This window comes from Daldinia decipiens (genome assembly GCF_022478715.1).
Source record: "Daldinia decipiens strain CBS 113046 unplaced genomic scaffold F4813scaffold_61, whole genome shotgun sequence".
NCBI classification, from domain to species: Eukaryota; Fungi; Ascomycota; class Sordariomycetes; order Xylariales; family Hypoxylaceae; genus Daldinia; species Daldinia decipiens.
The window spans coordinates 90,663-111,490 of NW_026054604.1; the positions used below are offsets into that span (position 1 = coordinate 90,663).

General features: G+C 37.7%; 7 protein-coding genes across 7 annotated transcripts; 2 read left to right on the forward strand and 5 right to left on the reverse strand.

Annotated features, from left to right (window-relative positions):
- Positions 1-4,943: 4,943 nt before the first annotated feature.
- F4813DRAFT_302559 (uncharacterized protein) lies at positions 4,944-5,647 on the reverse strand. The gene has a single exon (XM_049240778.1). It carries the CDS (start codon positions 5,522-5,524, stop codon positions 4,991-4,993), a length of 534 nt encoding a protein of 177 aa, XP_049094667.1. The 5' UTR covers positions 5,525-5,647; the 3' UTR covers positions 4,944-4,990.
- Positions 5,648-7,163: 1,516 nt separating this feature from the next.
- F4813DRAFT_394432 (uncharacterized protein) lies at positions 7,164-7,559 on the forward strand (the record flags this gene model as incomplete). The annotated part of the gene is made up of 1 exon (XM_049247565.1): positions 7,164-7,559. One exon carries the CDS (start codon positions 7,164-7,166, stop codon positions 7,557-7,559), a length of 396 nt encoding a protein of 131 aa, XP_049094668.1.
- Positions 7,560-8,004: 445 nt separating this feature from the next.
- F4813DRAFT_400854 (MFS maltose permease MalP) lies at positions 8,005-9,824 on the reverse strand. The gene has a single exon (XM_049248320.1). The coding sequence runs from the start codon at positions 9,790-9,792 to the stop codon at positions 8,158-8,160; it is 1,635 nt and encodes a 544-aa protein (XP_049094669.1). The 5' UTR covers positions 9,793-9,824; the 3' UTR covers positions 8,005-8,157.
- Positions 9,825-10,441: 617 nt separating this feature from the next.
- F4813DRAFT_302576 (FAD/NAD(P)-binding domain-containing protein) lies at positions 10,442-12,806 on the reverse strand. Its single transcript, XM_049240779.1, has one exon. The coding sequence runs from the start codon at positions 12,689-12,691 to the stop codon at positions 10,850-10,852; it is 1,842 nt and encodes a 613-aa protein (XP_049094670.1). The 5' UTR covers positions 12,692-12,806; the 3' UTR covers positions 10,442-10,849.
- Positions 12,807-13,884: 1,078 nt separating this feature from the next.
- Positions 13,885-15,076, reverse strand: F4813DRAFT_377213 (uncharacterized protein). Its single transcript, XM_049245204.1, has one exon. The coding sequence runs from the start codon at positions 14,987-14,989 to the stop codon at positions 14,042-14,044; it is 948 nt and encodes a 315-aa protein (XP_049094671.1). The 5' UTR covers positions 14,990-15,076; the 3' UTR covers positions 13,885-14,041.
- Positions 15,077-15,481: 405 nt separating this feature from the next.
- F4813DRAFT_302597 (uncharacterized protein) lies at positions 15,482-18,620 on the forward strand. Its single transcript, XM_049240780.1, has one exon. It carries the CDS (start codon positions 16,094-16,096, stop codon positions 18,275-18,277), a length of 2,184 nt encoding a protein of 727 aa, XP_049094672.1. The 5' UTR covers positions 15,482-16,093; the 3' UTR covers positions 18,278-18,620.
- Position 18,621: 1 nt separating this feature from the next.
- Positions 18,622-20,606, reverse strand: F4813DRAFT_302605 (uncharacterized protein). Its single transcript, XM_049240781.1, has 4 exons — positions 20,180-20,606; positions 19,901-20,117; positions 19,459-19,850; positions 18,622-19,412 (listed from the first exon to the last, which is right to left on the reverse strand). Exons 1-4 carry the CDS (start codon positions 20,366-20,368, stop codon positions 18,780-18,782), a joined length of 1,431 nt encoding a protein of 476 aa, XP_049094673.1. The 5' UTR covers positions 20,369-20,606; the 3' UTR covers positions 18,622-18,779.
- Positions 20,607-20,828: the final 222 nt, after the last annotated feature.

Sequence of the window (20,828 nt, forward strand, 5' to 3'; positions counted from 1 at the left end):
TAACAATTTTACTATTATTAATTTTATAATAGAAATAATTATTTAAACCTTTAAATAAACTCTATTAAACAATATTTCCAATATTATTAATAATAATATTAATGTTAATAACTATTATGGCAGTAAAATCTCTTTAAAAATAATGGGATTTTTTAACCCCTTATAAATAAATCTCTATTTTATTGGTGTTATTTTATTTAAAAAATATATTATTTATATAAACGTTTTTACTTTCATTTACTGTTTAAAAGAATTTATTAAATTTTAAGGCGAAGTTAAAATTAAAGTAGTTTGGTTTTTTTATTTATAGTATATAATATAATAATAATTAATAATAAAATTTACGGATATAAAACAAAACGCCTTATTTATGGGAATTATGGATTATATTTGCGAAAAATTTATGATAAAATTTTGTAAATATTTAAATGTTATATATTAAAATTTTAAAAATCAATTATTTACTTTATTAAATATAAAAAATAGAAATTTTTTTTGTTTATTTATTAATAATATTATTTATAATATTAAAGTATATAATTATTCTTTAAAAAATTAATTAAAATATATTTTCAAAACCTTCAATTATAAAATTTAAAAATAATTAATTAAATTTACGGCGGATACAATTTTAGGATAATTTTTTCGATAGATTAATAAATAAAAAACTATTTTTTTATAAGAAACCAAATTTATTTATTTGTTTAATAAATATAATAAAAATAATTATAATAAGTAAAATATAAATTATTTCTGTAATTAATATTAGTAAAAGAATTAAATTAATAACCAATTTAATTTTAATTAAAAATATAATAAATAACCTTATTAAAAAAAATTATTAATAAATCTCTAACCCATTTAACAACCCTAAAAACAAAAACTAAAAATTAAATATAAATTAAAAAAATAAAAAGTATTTTTAACCCTTTTAATAAAAAACTTATATAGATAATTTTAAAAAAAATTTATACAATTTTAAAAATTACGATTTGGAAAATTGTAAATATATTAATAATAATAAAGATTTTGGTATAATATTTTATAAAAATATTTTAAATAATTTCGATTTTTTTTAGCAAATAATAATAACAAAGATATAACCAATTTTAATATAAATATTTAAAAATCTAAAATAATATAATATAAAGTCTATAGTAAATAGGTTAATAATTGAAATAAATTTTTTTATTATATTTAATAAAAACATTTTAAACTCTTACCAAAAGATTTTTATTTAAATAAATCTTTAACCAACCTATCAATAAAAATTTAATAGGATATATTATTTATAATTTTCGATTTATCTTTTAGTTAATAGCAAAATAATTTAGAAAAAGCTAACATTATTATAGTTATAAATTTTATTCTATTAAAATTACATTTAATAAATAATATAATAGAATAATATACTTTATTAAATTCTTTAATCTTATTTACTAAAAACTTTATTAACATATTTAAAACCTTTAAGATATTTACCAAAATTAATATACTTATTATGTAATCTTTAATCAATTCCTTTCCAAATATTAGAATTAATTTTATATTATTATATTTTTAAAATTAAAACATTAAAAAAATATTTACATAAATATAAACTATATCCACATTATTATAAATAAAACTTAAATATAATGTTATTATTTAAATGTTAAAATTTAAATAAAAGTTATATTAATATTTATTTAAGGAATTATAATAAATTATGTTATAATATTAAAATATGTTATTATATAGTTTTATTTTAAAAGAATATACAACAACAAACCTATTATTGTAACATTTTTATAAAAAATTATTTTTATTTAAGGCTTTACACTTTATATACTATTAAAAATCGATATTTTTAACGCCGAATAAATTAACATAATCTTTTTTAAGAAGATTATTATTATTTATTTCTTTAAATATAAAAAAAATATAATAAAACTCGAATAACAAATGCCTATTATATAGTAATAAAACCCTACCAATGCTTATAATTACCTTTTAATAACGAAGGAAAAACTCGCTATTATCGCAAAGATTACATTTTTAAACTCTTTTAAAAATTTAAAGATTTTTATTAATTTTGTTAAATATATAAAAAATAATATATTAAAATATATATAATTAATAAAACCTTTAAAGAAAAGAAAAACTCTTTTACTTCAACTAAATCCGTATTTAACTTTATTAAAATAAGGACGTAAAAAATAAACGTTTAATATTATTATTTAAATACCTTTTAAAAAAGAATTTGTATCTTTTTAAGGAATTAAAAATATTTTAATAAAATATACAATTCTTTATTTTTTTTCTTTTAAAAAAATATTATATATTAATTTTAATATATTAAAGATTAACATTAATATTTATATTTATTATATTACCAAAAATACCTTACTAAAATTTTTAAAAAATAATAAACTAATTACTTATATCCTATAAATAATAATTAAATTAATTATATTTTTCTTTAAAACTTTTACTATCGCGAAGAAAAAATATTAACCCATTAAAATAAAAATCTTAAACTTCGTTTAAATTTTTAAAAAAACATAATAATATATTACCGTTATTTAAAAAAAAATTTACTTTTTTATAAATTATAAAACCATTTTTAATATAACAAAACATTTAAATCTTATTAATTTTATTATAATAAATAATAAAAATTTACATTTAATTAAAATTTTTAAATATATTTTTAAATTTACTTATACAATTTTATATAAATTTAGAAAATTATATATTATTCCAAACATATTATTTTATTTTTTAATAAACAATCCCGTAAAAGAAAATCTAACCCCTTAACTCAGAAATTTAAACATTCTTTTAAATAATATTAATAAATATTAAGTTTTATTTACTTAATTAAAATTAAATAATCCTTAAACTTTATTTAAAAAAATTTTATTAACAATCCGTTTAATATTTTTAAAATTTAAAAACAATTTTTTTGCTACCTAAAACGTTTAAAATATTATTTTAATTTAAATTATTTTAAAATTTAAAACAAAAATACAATAAAATTATTATTAAAATTTTAAATAATAAATAATTTTTAATATTATTAATATTAATAAATGTTTTAATTTCTAAAATATAATAAATCTTTTATTTCATTTATAAAACGGTTTTATCTAAAAATCTAACAAAACATATAATAAATTTTATATTTTAAAAAATTACTATATCAAAATTTTCAAAATAATTTATAAACCTAATTATTTAAAATATAATTATTTAAAAAATTATTTATAATTTTTTATGCTTAATTGTAAAAAATTTACTAAATATATAAAATTTTACCCCAAATATACTATTTTATATTTATAAAATTATAAACTATATAAATCGTTACAATTAATTATTAAACCGTTTTATTTTTTTTATACTATTATATTAAACATAACATTTAATTTTCTTAAAAATAAAAATAATTACAATATTTTAAACGTTGTTATTAATAAATTTACCAAATCTATAATTTTAATCCTTAAAAAATATAATTTCAATACCTTATAATAGATTAAATACTTCTATAATCAATTTTTAAATATTAGGTAAAATTTACCCAAAATTATAATTATAAATAAAAACTTAAAATTTTTATTAAAATTTTAATTAATCTTTTAAATTAAATATAAAATAAAATTATTATATACAATAACCTACTATTTGTAAATAAATAAATAAATTAAATGATATATCCTCTTCGTAAAATTATATTTTAAATATTATTTTTAAACTTTAAAAAATAATAGAATATAAAAATCTTATTTCTTTTATCTATAATATAAATTAAATTTATTAAAATTATCAATAACTAAAATTAATCCCCTAAAAATTTTATATAAATTTTCATTAAATCTCATTATTTAATTCTTAAAGATATAACATTAAAACCTCCCCCCCTTTTAATTAAACATACATAACACTATTATAATAACGTTTATAATATTTAAACTATATTATAATAAACAATATAAATCCATATTTTTTTGTAAAAGATAACAAATCCTTTTTTGTTTACATAAAGGATATAACATCTTTACTACAACAATTTTCAACTAAAAATTTAACCAATAATATGTAAAACCTTTTAAAATATTAAAAAAAATTAATTATTTAGCTTATTATTTTAAATTTTCGTAAAATTTTAAAATTTATAACATTATTTTAATCAACTATTTAAAACCAACTTTATCTTTAAATATTTTTAAATATTTATTACCATACGTTGGTAAAATTTCTTTAAAAACTTATAACCAACACATTATTAAAAAAGATATTAATAGATAAAAATATTTTATTAAATATATAAATTTAAGAAATAAATACATTAAATAATTTTTTATAAAAAAAATAAATAAAGATTTAAACAAATTTTTAATAAATTATAAATAAAGATATTAATTAAATTTTTAATATAAAATTTTTTAATAAATAATAATTAAGATTTCATAAAAATATTATTTAAGAATTAATTAATTATAATTTTCTTTACTAAAGTTTTAATTATAAAATAATTTTTTTTATTTAAATAAAATTATTATACTTTTAATAAAACATTATTATATAATAAAAACATTGTAATTTTTTTATTATAATAATAATTATCATAAATAAAATTCCATTAATATAATAATAATATTTTATAAATACATATTTATATCTTATAAATAAACATCTTATAAATACCCCTAAATATATCTTACAAACTTAAACAATATAATATCATCCAATCATATACAATTAATGCCTACAATGTCCCTATTATTTCTACTCTCCCACAGCACTTTAAGATTCAAAGAACTCGATGAGCATAGGCAGATGGTGAATAAACGAATGGTTTTAGTTGTCCCAGGCAACTATCTAATCATAGCATACAGGCAAGTATTTTAAAAAAAAACATCTAGAAAAAGACCGTAACCATATGAGACCCTCTTTTAACCCCAGCCAGTCCTCCAATTCAGAATACCCTATTGCTACCACCCCTTTACTCAGTAGATGCCGCGATCTCCTCACGCTTCCCAAAGGACCTCAAGTGCTCGGCCTGGTCTTCGAAGCGAGCAAGCATTTCGTACGCCTCGCCCTCAGGTGAATCGCGCTTGAGAGTGTAGCGGAATGCTCCCTCCTCCAAGAAATGCTCATCCGGCTCAACTCTCTTGGCCGGTCCGGCGCTCTGCTCATCCCGCGCGTTGATGACGACGAAGACCTGAGCACCCTCTACCTCCTTCTTCTTGTTGCTGAGGCATTTGTTGCCAGTCTGCTGCTTAATGGCTAAACCGCCGCAGTCCGACTCCTTGTAGATCTTCAGCTGGTCGTCTGAGTCGTTGCCGCCGGCGGTCTCTGCGAACTTGGCGGACCGGTACTTATTCCCGCCGCCGCCGCAGCAGGTTCGAGCAGCGACGTTGCTGCAGGTTTGGCCTATTGCTTTCTTGCAGTCTTTCTTCTGGTACAGCATGATGTTGTAGTTGGCCATGGCGAGGCTGGACAAGGCTGTTGTGAGGAGAAGAGTACTGAACTGCATTTTGAAGAGATGTTTGGCTATCGGGTAAGGGATAAGTGAGTGGTATAAGTGTTTAATGTGCTTGGAATGTGGGTTTATCTGGATATGATGTAGAAGCTGGTCTGTTGGGTTTGTATAATTCAAAGCCGAGATGTCTGGGGATAACTATGCTTTTATATTGGCAATCTTTGGTCTTGACTATTCTTATGTGTCGTAGGTCAGCGTAGTTCATCAGTTAACCAGCACAGGGCATTCTAATTATGGCTACATGTTAATAGATACTATTACTTGTCTTCGTTACCTCTTTCTTTTTAGATTTTTCGCCGATATTCCAAGTCATAGCAACATTGAAATCTAACGTAGACGTACTAGTGATCCTACCGGATTTATACGATTTGTATGAATAATTCATACTCATAGTTGATCCATTTAGTTTCTCAAAATAGGTCGAAGTCCTACGAGGATCGTATCCTCTTTTGACTCTTATAAGGAATTGTTTACGGCAGAGTATTGCCTTTGCCGTAAATACTCGTACGATCAAAAATTTACGCTATGACATTACCAACCACAAATCCTTCCCAGGTTATGCATACCTAACCTAGCTAGTTAACGTTAAATGAAAATTCGGACCAACAAATTAATAGAATCTCAATCAATAGAATACGGATAAAACGGCATTTTAAGTGAAAAGTAGGATCACGTATGTTGATCTGTAGGCTGAAGAATTATCACTGCGGCTCGGTAGATACCACTCAATGCTTCTAGGTCGCTGTCCGGCTTATCCATACAACCTCGGTGTAACCACCCACGAGCATTGATAAACCAAAAGAAATTATGTGCACTTCTTAGGCATACTCTCGGAACTACGTCATGATCACTTTATATGACCTGTTTTCGAAAATACTCATTAAAAGTAGTTATCAAGTACATTCTAACACGTCTGATTAGGAAGTAATATTCATAATCTACTAAGGGCATACTAAGGACATTGTGGCTTCACAATTAAGACTTGGTAAAGAAACCGTTGGAACACATATACGAGTTTCAGGAGACTAAAGAACTCCAAGTTAGTATCGAGAGTAAAGTTGACTACCATTAATGATAGTATGCATCATGAAAACTATAGGGAATATAATTGTACGGATTGAATTATATCATGTATCCTCGAAAGAGGTCAGGTTGGGGGAGCCAATTTACGACGTAACATTATTTTTAGCATGATAGTTTGCTGCCGTCTTTTAGTCTTGCCGCTCCTTGAAGATATGCGCTTCTATTTTGATATTCTGTACAGATCTAAGGTCACTTCGTCTCCGGATCGACATGGATTCAGGCTTGGCAGGGCTGAGATCCTCCGGTGGGTTTCAGGGGTATGATTGATTCTCTATTCTCTATTCTAATTGGCTGATTGATACATCATTATGATGTGGGGCAAGAACAAGTCCTACACAATACGGTTGAGAGGCGTAAGCATAAGACAAGATCAAAAGAACGTATTCTACTTTAGGTTTTGTCTTATGTGGTTATCTTATTAATTAGGATCTGTGAATCTACCTATTTCCCTTGTCCAGTCATACCAAAAGTCACTCTCCATCATCCATCTTACGAGTATTGTTGTATAACTTTTATGGTATAACTTCATTCAACTGCTCAATCCTAAACAATGGCGCCATCTGAGAAATACCCATACTACAAGATCCACGATAAACAAAGTGGCTGGAACGGAAGCTTCAAGGTGTACACTATCCTGATTGACTCGGACGACGGGCGGGCGTACGAGAAGCTCTCAACTGACTCGGAACGCCTGGACTATATGCGCAAGCATGCGCATGATAGCTGGAATGTCGTTCGACCGGACGCCGCTTTCTATGAGGATCACGAGCTCGGGAAGAGATATACCATCAAGATAAACTCGCCCGAATACGAGAGATTGCAGAAGATGATGCGAAAGGACGGAGAATGTCCCGATGAAGGGACGAAGGAGTTCGATGATATGCTACAATATTATAAAGACCATGCCACTTCAGTTGAGGATATACCTGTGGGATCCCGCTGCTAGATATCAAAAGATAGGGGGATATTTAGAGTTACGATCGCCATCTATGTACCTACCTACTTATCAATTGTCTTCGTCGAGCATAACCCTACGAGCCCTGCTTACTGATGAAGATCGTTCGCTTGACAAGTCGGATAGAAGAGTTATGGAAACGATAATATCGTCCCTCGATGAAATAACTTCAAATAATCTGTTAGGGAAAGGGTATGAGCTTATCGGCGTAGATGAATTAAAGTCTTCAACTAGAGGATATTTAATCGGCTTAGTGTTCCTCTACAGTTGCGTCACACGATGTTGTATAGTCAACAGTCCCGTAGCTACTGATGGATAGTTGGAAGGTTGGAAATTTTGCATGGATCGTATTGTGGTCTTCTGTAAAGCACATAATATAGCTTTTAGTATAGGCACTGCTAATAGGTAATTATTGACCTCCTTTTCAATTTTACCGGTGACTTATTCCTATAGTACTCTTTCTAATGCTCTCATCGATAGTTACTTCCATAATTCGACAGCTGTCGATCGCTAATATTCTATTTCTAGACCATATATACCCTTATGATGCCCTTACTGACTACTGCCATTTCTTTTGAAAGTGTCGGTTTTATTGCGAACGTTGTGCCTGGTTTGCATCCACATTACGTTGGAACGGGTCTACTACAGTGTCCTTAAACCTTCTTGCACTGACTCCCTGCTCAAACAGGACATCTAATTCGCTATAGGTGCGCCCTTTAGTTTCGGGAAGAAAAAGGTAAGATAGGAGTGCAAGTAGGAAACATAGTCCACCCCAGAAGAACCCCGATTTTGCTTTCCAGTTCCACGCGTTTGGGTTGAGCATATATGGAATAATCACGGAATTCACGATTCCGAGAACGTTGAACAATATTCTGGAAATCACAAGTGTCTTTGAGCGGAGGCGCGTAGCGGAGAGTTCAGACACCAGAATATACCCAACCCCTCCAGCAGTACTGTTGTAAAAGAAGACGAAGGCGAGAAATATGCACCCGATAGCCCACGAGAGACTTGACTGTTCTTTACCAAGGGATATGAAGCCGATAGTGGACAGGATAATACCAAGAATGAACAGTCCAATGATATAGAGAGATCGACGTCCAAAGTAATAGGTGAGAAGAAATGATAGAATTGTTCCTAGAAAACCGGCTGCGTACTGCGCCAGTGAGAGGCTGAACGATGCGGACGTGGGTAGGCCTACTTGAACGTAGAAATAGGCTGAGTAGGCCATGAGACCGATTCCACAGAGAGCCTGACTAGTAAAGACGAGGCAGGTGATGCTGGTTCGTCGGCGGTCGACACCCCTGAAGCAGTCGAAGTAGGTAGTTCCCATAGATATATCCTTCTCAAGTTCATTTGTATGTATCATCAAAGAGATTGCTTGATTCGCGTTGAAATCAGACTTATCGCTTCCAACAAGACGGTTAAGGGCATCGAAGGCTGCCTCACGGCGATTGTGGCGAATATACCACCATGGACTCTCCGGTGCGAACACGACAGCTGCAATGATTAAGACAGGCCACGCCCATTGAATGGAAAAGGGAATCCTGTAGGACCATTCACTTGTGTTTTCGATTTGAGTTCTCAGGACACAAAGTGCAAGAAGTTGACCAATAACCCACGAAAGGTTGACGTATATGGTAAGACAAGGCCGTAGAATGACCATACAGACTTCGGAGGCGTAAGCAATTGTCAGTGTCTGGAAGGTTCCAAGGGGGAGGCCCAAAAGTATTTCGCCAGCGACGAGTGTCTGGATGTTCTCGGCAAAAAACAGCATAGGGACCAGTGCAACAACTGCGAATAGAGCTACTAGCATTGTCTTCTTATGGCCATATCGCTCCTCGACAAAGCCATTAAGTAAGAGGCCAAGGACCTGGCCAGCATTCATGCCACCGGACAGTCCTGCCTGCCAAGCTGCGTCAATACCGTATGTTCCATCCGGAAGTAGTCGACCATACTTTCTTTGGAAGGCTGGAAAGGCATAGAAGGACCCAATAAGGGCATTGTCAAAGCCTTCCATGATCACAGCTGATGAAATAACCATGGACCAAGCAATAGCTTTAGGGTATAGCTTGATCCCCTGCCAAACACTCATCTGATGTTCTCTAGTAGCAGCTGTTTGAGCATCACTGATGAATGAAGTGAAATTTTCGTCCGCCGCTGCCATAGTATCCTGCCTATCTCTGTCATCATTGAAACAAGACGATTCTATGGTTTCCCTGCTCATATTTGGATATTGGACTGTTGCTGGAGTTATTTTCTGAATGCCTAAATGGTTGATCGGGAAATGTTTTCAGATGGCAATGGGACGATAGTATTTATTTATATATTCCTAGCATTGGATACAGTTTTAGCAGTCCTTGAGGCTGAACCAATATCCAAGCCCGAAAGAGCGAGATATGCTTCAACTGCAAAGAGCACTGAAAATAAAAATCTACAAAGTCTTTCGAGATACATGTTTCTCAGTACATGATAACCCGGTTTAGAGGTATCTAGAAGTATACTCTATTAATTCTTAATTGACAGCCGCATCTTTGATCCAGTATCAATGCCCGAAGAGCGTGAGGTGCATAGCTAGCAAAACCTGCTTTAGTTCCCAATATCTTGGCCAGGTGAAAAGACGGTAACTAAGTCTAGATAGGAAGTATTATGAGATGGCGATTGTATATGCTTACACTTGATAATTTGCTTACTTGGGCAGGTACATTACGTTGGGTACTGTGCCCTCTGGAACCGAGAACTCCTCGGCTATCGACTATTCACATCAAGATTTGGTTGACCGGGCTTATTGTGGAGCGTAGGATTCATGTAGGTCGTTAGTTTTCTAGACGCAACGTGTCTTAACCCGGAAAATGGGGAATGGTGACTGTATCTAGCTGCGCTGAACTCTTCACCGGTTAACTATGCACGTCATCGCTACCCAATTTGCCCTATTTACACCAAATGTGACCCTGCTGCTACTAGTGACTTGATAGAACCAGGGAGCAGCACACCGGTGCCGATCCTAGTTGTTGATTGAAATTACTCAGAGACTAGAAATTTTTTCGTAGATGAATACACGCACAGGATGTAGTATGTCTACCTAGGTAGCTTTATATATCAACTGCCATGTCAACTACCCCCTAAATCTAATAAAAGCCTCATAGCGAAGAATTAATGTCAAGCTTTTGCCAAGAGCTGAAACTTGCACAACTCAAGAAAACCAATCTCACTCCTATATCTTTCTTTGGTCTCGATGTGGTGTGGCATATGCCAGAACCGAACGTCCCACGTCCGTGCCTATACTACTTACGCTCTATTCCAGCCTGCGAGACGTTGCCATTTTTCTTTGACAACCCTTTTAAGTGGTCTCCCAGCCTCTGAGCAAGTGCAACCAACGTCAGCGATGGGTTGGCTGCTGGACTTGCAGGGAAGACCGACAGATCGCAAACATATAGGTTCTTCCAGTCGTGGACCTTCAAGTTCTCATCTACAACACCGTTCTCGGGCTTCTCATCCTCGGGCTTTTTATCCTTACTCATTCGCATGGTTCCAACTTCGTGTGCCACAACTCCAAAATCGGCCCGGGATACTTCTGGCAATGTTTGTTTCGAGAGTTTGTCCTCGTTCTTGTCCTCGTCCACAGATAAAAGTTTCCCAGCTTCAAGTGCATCTTTGATAGCTTTCGCACGCCTTTTCATATCTTGCACAAATTTGCTATTGTTGACGCGAGAAGTAATCTCAATTGTCGGGATATCTTCTGGTAGGTTCAAAACTCTATTTTTCTCTTCCAACTTGGCCCCGAGGATGAACACAACCTGGAGTATGGATTTTTTCTTATTGGTAGATTTAGCAGACCTCTCCGCATCTCGAAATGTATATTCGTTCACTTCTTTACCGTCCGAAAGGAATTGAGTCGGAAACCCCATTTCTCCCCCCCAGCCAAGGAATGACTGGGCGTTGATGGTAATATTGAGGAGGCACCGGGTCGTTTCGGGGTTGGAGGGGGGAGTAGAGGTGGGATCAGACTTGAGTAAGATATGACTCTGCAGCCTAAGTGCCTGAAGGTTTGCGGATTCATCTAGATATTCAAAGCGAGTACCCCAGATATCATGGTCTGTGAGTCCCGAGCCGACAAGCTTGTTGCCCAGTCCACTTCGAAGAGCAATTATCGCCGTATCAATTGTGCCAGCGCAAAGTATGACGGTTGCTTTTCCTGTACGAATTGCGCGCTCATTGTTGAAATTATCGCGGATAATAAGGCTTCTCACGCTCTTCTCGTTATTATCTGTCGACATAGAGTCCCTCCGGCTGCCGTTCACAGCTACAACTTGGGTCTCAGGGAGCACATGCAAGTGCTCGCTCTTGTTGTAAATCTGTTCCAAGATCCAGCTGACAGTAGAGAACCCCCCCCTTGACATTTGATACAATTTCTCTCTGGGATTCCTATGAGTGAAATGTGCAGCCATGGGGCATAAGGTAAATTCTGTGCCAGTCCCCAGAGCACCAACAACTTTATCAATATCTTCATCAACGGTAGAATCGGAACTACTTCTGTAGTTGAAAGTTCCTCTGGGGTAGGGGTGTGACAAACATGCTCGAGGATCACCGGTCAGCAGTTTGTATGCGCGATCATACCCAGTCATCCCACCATTCTTCTTTTCCTCCCTGCATTGTATACACTCCTCTCTCGGTTGAGGTGTCGGCCCACCGAATAAGTAATCGCAAATACTTTTCGGGAAATAACCTTCAGCCTCTTCCTTGTTTATCCATGGCGTGTATAGACCCCAGACGTTGCTGCGTCCACCGAGACAATGTACTGGTCCACCAGCGTATGGGTTAGACCGCGAGGTTACTGTTGATACTGGGCTCTTGACAGCATCGTAGACGAAGGAGTTATCCGAAGAGGGTCCATCGGGGATATCTGGATTCCATCGGGGAGTAGGTGTATTAAGGACATGTGTGGAGAAGAAAGGCTTGCCCCTTTCAATTAGAAGAACACGGGGACAATCTTTGTCCTTAATGCTGAGCAGGGTTCTAGCTAAGACGCCACCACCCATACCACTCCCAACGATGATATAATCATAAAAGTCGGCCTCGCAAAGCCTGGCAACGTCATTGGTGCTGGTTGAGAGAAAGTGATTCATTTTGAGGAATGGTATCTTTCCTGGGGTCGAAGCTGATTATCCCAGAGTGTCCTTGTTGGATGAGTATTTGTGTTTGTTCCAACCAAACTATGGAAACTTCAAAAGAAGGCAAATGGAGATATGCTTAAGACAAGATCACTTCACAACATCCCAGCCTTTGGCAAACATTGAGGATTTAAGAATGTTGACAAGTTAGTTGAATGTTTCTAAAGGGTACCTAGGTATGAAACCATGCCGTTCAACCCTAAGGACGCAGTTTTAGGCTTCAGAATTCTAGGTTACGTTATAGCTCATGGTTTGGGCCGCCGTACACCTTGTATTGCATCTCATCGCATTATCCCTACATATACCGCGTTTATCGCCCTATGTTACTATAATATATTAAGGTGTGATTGAAGGTTAGTATGTTCACTTGTAGATTCCTTTATCTGACTCCTAATTACCTGGTTTCTATTGCCGCTATTATGAGGTATATAGATTGTTTCTAACTTACTCCACAGCCTACCTATTCTTGGGTAGCATTGCAAATCTTGGATTGAAATTGCGTAGAGTTATGTAGATCTAGATACCCAATGTAATTAGTTGGTTCGGTTATGAGCAATGCAGGGTGGCGTGGAATATACATACCTCCTTAGGTACCTAACTACTTAAATACAGTCAGGAAGCAAAAATTTCCCTCCTGGCGTTTCGAAATATGACTCGTAATATTTACTGATTAGTCCTAAACCCCGACAATGGAAATCGTGGTCGCCTATTGGAGCAAAACTGCGGTCGTACAAAAAAAGAAAAATAAACTTAGCACCTTGACCTTCGTAGAGAGATGAATAATAAGTGGACCAAAACTTAAAGGGGTAAAAGACTAACTATGCCAATCCCCTATCTTTAACTAGAAACATAAATGTTGACTAGAATATATTGGGGTTTTCTTCACCTTTTCGTCATTCTCTTTCTACCTGTGGCAAAGTTCAAAAGACTTAAGGTCACAGGACGACGTTGCAGAATAACGTCAAAAAAGTGCCAAAAGGCATAGCTTCACACATCTAAGTAAAGAAACCGGGGAGATCTACCCTTTTCTGTACTTATCATTCCGACCTATCAGATGGAGAGTTCCAGTGATGTAGGGTATCATTACGCTTAGACCCTTTTACTCCTTACAACAACAAACGGTACCTCCGGTTCCCCGGGGTACTTGAGGCTCTAATATATTCAAAATGCAACGTAATAATTTCATTCTATCCACCAGCTCTACCAATGTCGTAGAATAGAAATTTTCTAGAGTTGGCAGAATTTAGATACCTTTCTTCAAATCCTTTGTGTTAGGCAAGCCATGTGAGAACAATAATATGGCCTTTAGAACATATCTTGTAATGTAGCGTCTGAGCTGGCCAAACTAGTTTCTTGAGTTCCATTCACCTGCGGAATCACTTTACCATCAACCCATTCCACTGAGATACGAAACGTGACTGTGCCTTGCTGCCAGGCCTTTGTTACTGTTTGGGTCGTTGCAGGTAACCTTAGAAATCCTTTCCCACACCACCAATTTGCCTGCCAAACAAAAGCTAGCATGACGCGAGCAGAAGATGTCAGATTGGGCAGCCCAGCGTGCCAAAGGCGTAAGTCCCGAATTATGATGCTCCCCTTTCGTGTGCAGGCTCGAACCGGCGGTGAAATATCTTGGCGTTGTGCCACAAGTTCTGGGAGGATTGCGTGTACAGGTAGACCATCTTTTTGATCGAGGCTTAGGACCTGGTCGCTGAATGAAGTTGTAGTATGCGAACCTATCCAGACTTCAGTAGCTCCGTTATCTTCCGTCACATCCACGAGAGGTATGTTCACAACGAACGAGAAGGGAAAACGTGGATGTGGAAAGTCGATATCAGAATGAACAGGCTGTCGTGACGTGGCCGGCAATGCTGTATTGCCGCTTGCAAAGTGTAGTACTGGTGTAGGTCCTAAAATAGCAGCCAATATACTTAAGGCGAACGGGTTGGCCCACACGTCTGAAAACATGAAGGCCTCGTCGAGAGGAGGACCTAGGCTAATGTTGCCTGTATGGACACCGAAATTAAAACGCTCCTCTGACGTCTTGCTCAAGGTGATAGCTTCTGGGACAAGCATAGCGTTTAAGGCATCTAGATGCCCTACATCTATCACATTATCAAGAACGACAATCCCAGAATGGTGTAAGTGCCCGAGGGCCTCTGCGATGTGACTTGGAGGACAGATCCCTGTCTGACGCATCTCATCTGAGAAAGTAATGGTTGGTACCGAGTTACATGGCTGGTGTTTGGACTCCATGTCGGCGTTGATCTGCGATGAAAATCTCTTCTAGTATCTCAACGAAAGATTCAATTGATCTATACTCTAAATGGTCCTCTTTTCTATGCGTGAGCCAAAGTAAAAACTCATCAAAATACGAATACAAGGTGGCTTCTAATTATATGCCTCCTTAGAAAGACCTGCTTATGTGCCTCCTATATCATTACATTACTACCTACCTATGCATATGTATCATGCTTTATCTGATAGTAGCTCTTGACCGCCAGTCTTAGCTTGATACATAGGATAACGCGATTAAGTATTCTGGTGGCGAGATGTCTACGGGTCACTCTTCCTGTAATGCTTACTGGCGGCTGCTATAAAAGGTGTAGGTGTGTAGAGTAGGTACGTATGTAGACCAAGCGTGTTCACATCGACAAAGCAACACAATATGCCGATTATTGTCAATGACGTATTTACAAGTCGGTAGAGGTTTGGACTTTCAATCAAGGGTACGGCGAAGGGGGATTTCAGTAACTTCAGCAACAAAGGTGGCGGTTCGTTGAAGTTTGGTCAATCACAGAGTCAAGCTAAAGCGGCGTCATGATCCAGACCGTCGGATGAATTAGCGACGACATCACATGGAACGCTATATAACCTGTTTGACCTATATCATAGGCATACGTATATGTAACCCTCTCCGTCCACATATCCCGGAATTTCCCGCGATAGGCGCCCCGATGAGCCACGACGAATAGCAAAGAATATGACGTTGCTAAGACACGTCTAGAATATCATCTGGAGCAACAGGGGTCTTAGATTATGTGAAGCTTCGTGGAAGATGAATTTAGACGGAAACTATTTGCAAAGGCTCTTTGTCCCAAATTCTTGGCTCGACAATACTCGATTATCGCTACGGAGCTGAGAGCTGAGAAACACCTAGATTACCCCCGTTAGGCAATTACTGCCTGACGGCTAGGCATCAGACTGCAAAATATGGGGGCTAGAATCCTTCAGCCTGCCTAAATAGATACCTCAAGCTGCCCGCGCTATGCATCACCCGCACCTAGATGTATCATTTCGACGAGACTATCGTTTTTACACATCTTTAGCCTGGCTATCGTTCCATCTCACGTCAGAACGATGTCTGGCATCGTTTCCCTTCAAGCTGACATTGGGAACATTCCTTCGGGAGCTGTGGAGTTCCTTAGGTCTATTGCTCCTATTATGAGATCCCTGACAGCTGACAATGTGAGCCCCCTTGCGGTTATCCAAATAGAGGATATTGGCCGATGCTTTCAAACTAGCGGTCCCTTGGCAGATCGAACTCGGGATACCCTAACGAGGAGCGGCTCAATAAGACTTAGAAGGCTTCAGGTCTCGATAGGATGGATGGCAGGGAATACTGCTGCGGCTCTGTCCCAGACCACGGGCGGGCAGGCTGCCACACTCCTGATTCTTTGCCTGGTGGAGATGTTTTGCCGAAACTCCACGGGTCATCTGCTATTCGAACTTTCCATGAAGATATTACCTCCGGATCAATGTCGAGCAAGTATGGCGCACCTTTCGGACCTTGCAGAAATCATCTCCAACAAGCTGCAGCCACTCGGATTTGGGCAACACCATGCGATTCAACTTACTCGAATTAGAGAAGTGTATCTTAATTCCGGCATTGAGATACCGCCTTCTACTATGGAATCATTTCTAGAAAGGCTAAGCATCGAATCTATGGTGGAGCTATTGAATGCCGTACAGCAAGCACTTCGAGATGAGACCACCATGGTGCATATTGAGGGATTTCAGGGGCTTGGTGGCATTATTGCACTCCTCACGGCTCTATGCCCTGACGATATCCTCTTACTGGTGGAAAATGGCATCCTGTTCAAGGGCCCGAGAAAGTCCATCATGATTTCAGTTATGCACCAGAAGAGAACTACAATATCTGTGGAAAAGCTCGCGCTGAGGCAGCTACCCCTTACTTTCCGCAACAGCGAGTTTCTATCGCAACCAGGAAGGCTTTCTTCTTACGAGCACTGTACCGTGAAGGTCAAAGGCTGCCTAGCTAGGATGGTAGAACAGCTTTTCATCCCCATAACCTTTCGGTCTGTGAGAGGGATAGTCACTAGTTTCACTGATCTCATTGGAGCAATGGTATTTTCATTCATCGGGACTGAATTTGGTTCAAACGCTCACTTCCGCCGTGATGGCCTCCATTCGCTTCTTGGACCTCATTTTCATGAAACTATTCGTGGCAAGTTGGGTCTCTTCTTCGAAGTCGAACCATCCCTTGACAACCCTGATCCGGCCCTAAAATACGAAGCGTTACGAAAATCCATAGCTAGTGTCATCTCGAGCTCCTCCTGCGTTTGTTCCCAGTGTGTCTGTACGCATAACTGGGCTGATATGTCATCCAGGAGGTGTCGCTGTCCGCTTTACAGTATATGGGGCGGCCTACAAACACTAGTTGGCCAAGCTGTTCTGCTAAGCCTGGTTGACACGGACCTAGACATGATAAAAATTGTTCAGAGTTCTCAAAACCAAATGGGTCGACATCTATGCCGTCGCCTCATGCATCATGTTCTTCCCTCCGATGACTCCCTACTCGACCAACAAGAAGGTAAAGGGGGCGAAGAAATATATTCCACTCACAACCTTCACACCGATCTATGTGGGCTGTTTGGATCTATACCCTCAAATGCTGGCGGTGGGCAAAATATCTTGGGGACAAGCAACGGTGCAACATCAATCTTCCCATCCACTCTGAATACGGCATTTCCCAATGAGGAGCGTATCATTCGGTACATTCTTGTGGATGGCCAGTTTCATGATGGCCATAATTATTACACAGCTCCGATTGAGGATGAACATGTTCTTCCGCGCCCCTTGGCTGAAGACTCCATCCTCCAATCCACGAACACGATCCCCCTATCCCAGGCAGGAACTCATTCACAAACTACCTTATCGCTACGGCCATACCATAACTCGTTATCAGTACGATTCATAGCACTTTTTACATCCAAGGTGGTAAACATTTGTTTCTACGCTACACATCTGGCTTACATGGCTGCTTCAATTGCCCCTCCTTGCGACCACGATGCTGATGCCTCAACCACTACTCACGACAAAGATTCCATTTTAACAACAGGTGTCGATTCTCCTGTTGCTAGCGGTGATCGGATGTCAATAGTATTGACGCATGGCAACCATGAAGCGCAGTTTCTAGCCGCAGTACTGGGCATTCCTACACTGTATCAAGGCGCTAGCTGCCTGGATTGCATGATAAAATTCGCACAGACTGAAGGATTTCGATTATTGATCCAAAATTAGCCACGGCCTGGCATAGGATCTGGAGACGAGCTTTCGGGTCCTGTTAGTAATAGCCAGGAGACAGTACAAACTATTCTCAGGATCTACGTAACACTTCACCTAAATAGGTACATTCTAGAAATTGGTTATGATTAATGTCAGGGTATCAGTGGGTAGTGGTAGTTACAGGGGTCTATCTACTATATAAGGGGCGCACAGCGCCCTCATAAGAAGACAGAAGGCCAGGCGTCACACTAGATCAATACAATACATTACTTAGTCTACCTACCCTAGACACACACTCTGTGTATGACATCAATCAAAGGGCATAAATCCTGACAACTAAGATGTGAGGCGTGATACGATACAAATAAGGCGAGAAATACGTTAGGGACTTATTTAATTATGCACCTGTGTTTTGTGCCTCTACCTTCAAGCAAAATCTTGTATTCGTGTGTCTAAGAATCTAGGATTCGACGCTCTACAGGGCCTAGACGTGAAGTATTATATTATCATGCGCATTTCAAATAATAGGGACGTAATAACACATCTTATTTTCAGGGTCCCAAAGCTGCTTCAGCTTTCTCAACTTCTCCAGCCTCCACTCCTCCCAACCATAGACTTCCTGCAAAGACTCATCGCCGTTTGCATAGTTCACGTACGCCCGAAGGTGGTCCGGATCATCGCTCCCTTCCAGTAAGTAGTTCCGCAATTTCTTCCCGAACCCTTGTGCGGCCGCGTCAATAGATTCGTTGGGCTTGTACTGTACGTAAGACGTCACTAGGACCTCGTCACTTCGGTGTGGGAACGCGGTGCTCGCTTCTTCGATAGCCTGCACACCTTGGGTTGAATAACCTTCAAGCAAGAAAAAGGACCCTGCCAACTCGGGGACTTTTCGAAAAGTCTCGTCGATCTCATTGTAAACTTTCCTGACGGACGCCGTGTTGTACGATTTCAGCCCTATGGGATAGCGGAGGGACGTCAGGCCCTTTGCACAGCCAGGGCCGTTCTCATCTTGAAAGGTGAGGACCGCCAACTCGGGTATCGTTGCCTCACCCGCATTGACCATAATTGCCTCAATGGCATGGATAGGTTTCGCATATTGGCGAGCTTCAGGGGCTGGTCCGTCATAGATTATAGCGTACCAGATAATGGGCTATAAAGCGTCAGTCTTGGTTTTCTTTAGAACCTTATGTACGTACATGCTCAGGATCAATGTCTGCGACTTTGGTGATATAGGTCCAATGAGTAACTTGGGGTGGTTGAGTTTTAATCATTTCATTGGTGAGATCATAGAGAGTTTCGAGTTTGTCGCCCGAGAAGACAAATATCTCATAAGACCATTTTGCATTTTTGATATCATAGACGCGATACTTCCATTCCGTTATCAGACCAAAGTTATGACCCGCGCCCTTGATCGCCCAGAAAAGGTCTGGGTAAGATTCTTCAGATACGGTAACGGCATCGCCGTTCGGAAGCACGAGCCGAGCTGAAATGACTTGATCGGCCGGTAGACCGTATTGACCTTGAAGCCAGCCATGGCCGCCTCCCAAAATGGGTGCTGAGACTCCGACGGACTCGCAAATTCCAGTAACTGAAATCATCAGCGCCTGAATACCTCTTTGCCTTTGCCAATTAGCTCACCTGCTTGCTTCCCTAGTTTTCCGAGTGCCTCAACAACCCCCTTGACTGTTGCTCCTCCACCAATTATCGCTGTCTTACCGTCTTCGGATAGCTCGACCTGGCTGAGCTTCCGAAAGTCTATCTGAATAGCATCTTTCGCAGAAGCCATCGCTTCTGTGGCGCCGTGGCCTCCCGACCGGGCGATAAAAGGGAGGTCATACTCGTTGGCAAACCGTACCTAGGTAGGTAGTTAAGCGAAGTAATCTAGTTATTAGTTGATTGTCGCAAATGAGTGCTTACCACCTGTTGAACATCATCTTCGGTAGCCACCTGGACTACGGCGGCGATAGTAGGGGCACGCCACTCTCTCCATCGGCTCGTGAGATTGGCAAAGTTCGCATCGCCAGGAAGAACGACGGAAGCACTCGGAGATAGGCGCGACCCGAGATCAACCTGCAGATCAATATTTTTCGAACTCAGCGACGCCATACTAAGTTTTTTTTTCAATGAGCTTCTGAGTCGTAACAGTTATACTGATGATCTATATCGAACGAAGTCTCATTTATTTACTAAGGTGTGGAATAAAGGTAGACAATGAGATGAGGGGTTGTCGTGTTAGATTGCAGCAAGGGATGTTTCGGCTAGATGATCCAAATAGCAATCTCTAAATGAATCTATTTATAAAAATATATAATTTCTGGGCACACCATTGGTACTACGAATAATAATAGTAAGAGTGGTATTTATTAAGATATAAATACGGTGTAATAGTAGTTCGGTACTTGGCGGCTTAGGTGACTCGGATGATTCGGACTAACATCCTGTAAGCAGGCGTGTTGATTTTTCACCATCGAGCAACATCCATACATAATGATATTTCATGTCTCGCGCGAATCAATCCACGATGGCCTAATCAAATCAATGTGCTCGAAGGCGAAGGGATCGAGCC

Coding starts and splice junctions, on each gene's coding strand:
- F4813DRAFT_400854 (XM_049248320.1), bottom strand. CDS start 9,792: ATGAGCAGGGAAACCATAGAATCGTCTTGTTTCAATGATGACAGAGAT.
- F4813DRAFT_302576 (XM_049240779.1), bottom strand. CDS start 12,691: ATGAATCACTTTCTCTCAACCAGCACCAATGACGTTGCCAGGCTTTGC.
- F4813DRAFT_302559 (XM_049240778.1), bottom strand. CDS start 5,524: ATGCAGTTCAGTACTCTTCTCCTCACAACAGCCTTGTCCAGCCTCGCC.
- F4813DRAFT_377213 (XM_049245204.1), bottom strand. CDS start 14,989: ATGGAGTCCAAACACCAGCCATGTAACTCGGTACCAACCATTACTTTC.
- F4813DRAFT_302605 (XM_049240781.1), bottom strand. CDS start 20,368: ATGGCGTCGCTGAGTTCGAAAAATATTGATCTGCAGGTTGATCTCGGG. Junction 19,851..19,900: donor AAAACTAGGGAAGCAAGCAG/GTGAGCTAATTG, acceptor TGATGATTTCAG/TTACTGGAATTTGCGAGTCC. Junction 19,413..19,458: donor CAGACATTGATCCTGAGCAT/GTACGTACATAA, acceptor GACGCTTTATAG/CCCATTATCTGGTACGCTAT.
- F4813DRAFT_302597 (XM_049240780.1), top strand. CDS start 16,094: ATGTCTGGCATCGTTTCCCTTCAAGCTGACATTGGGAACATTCCTTCG.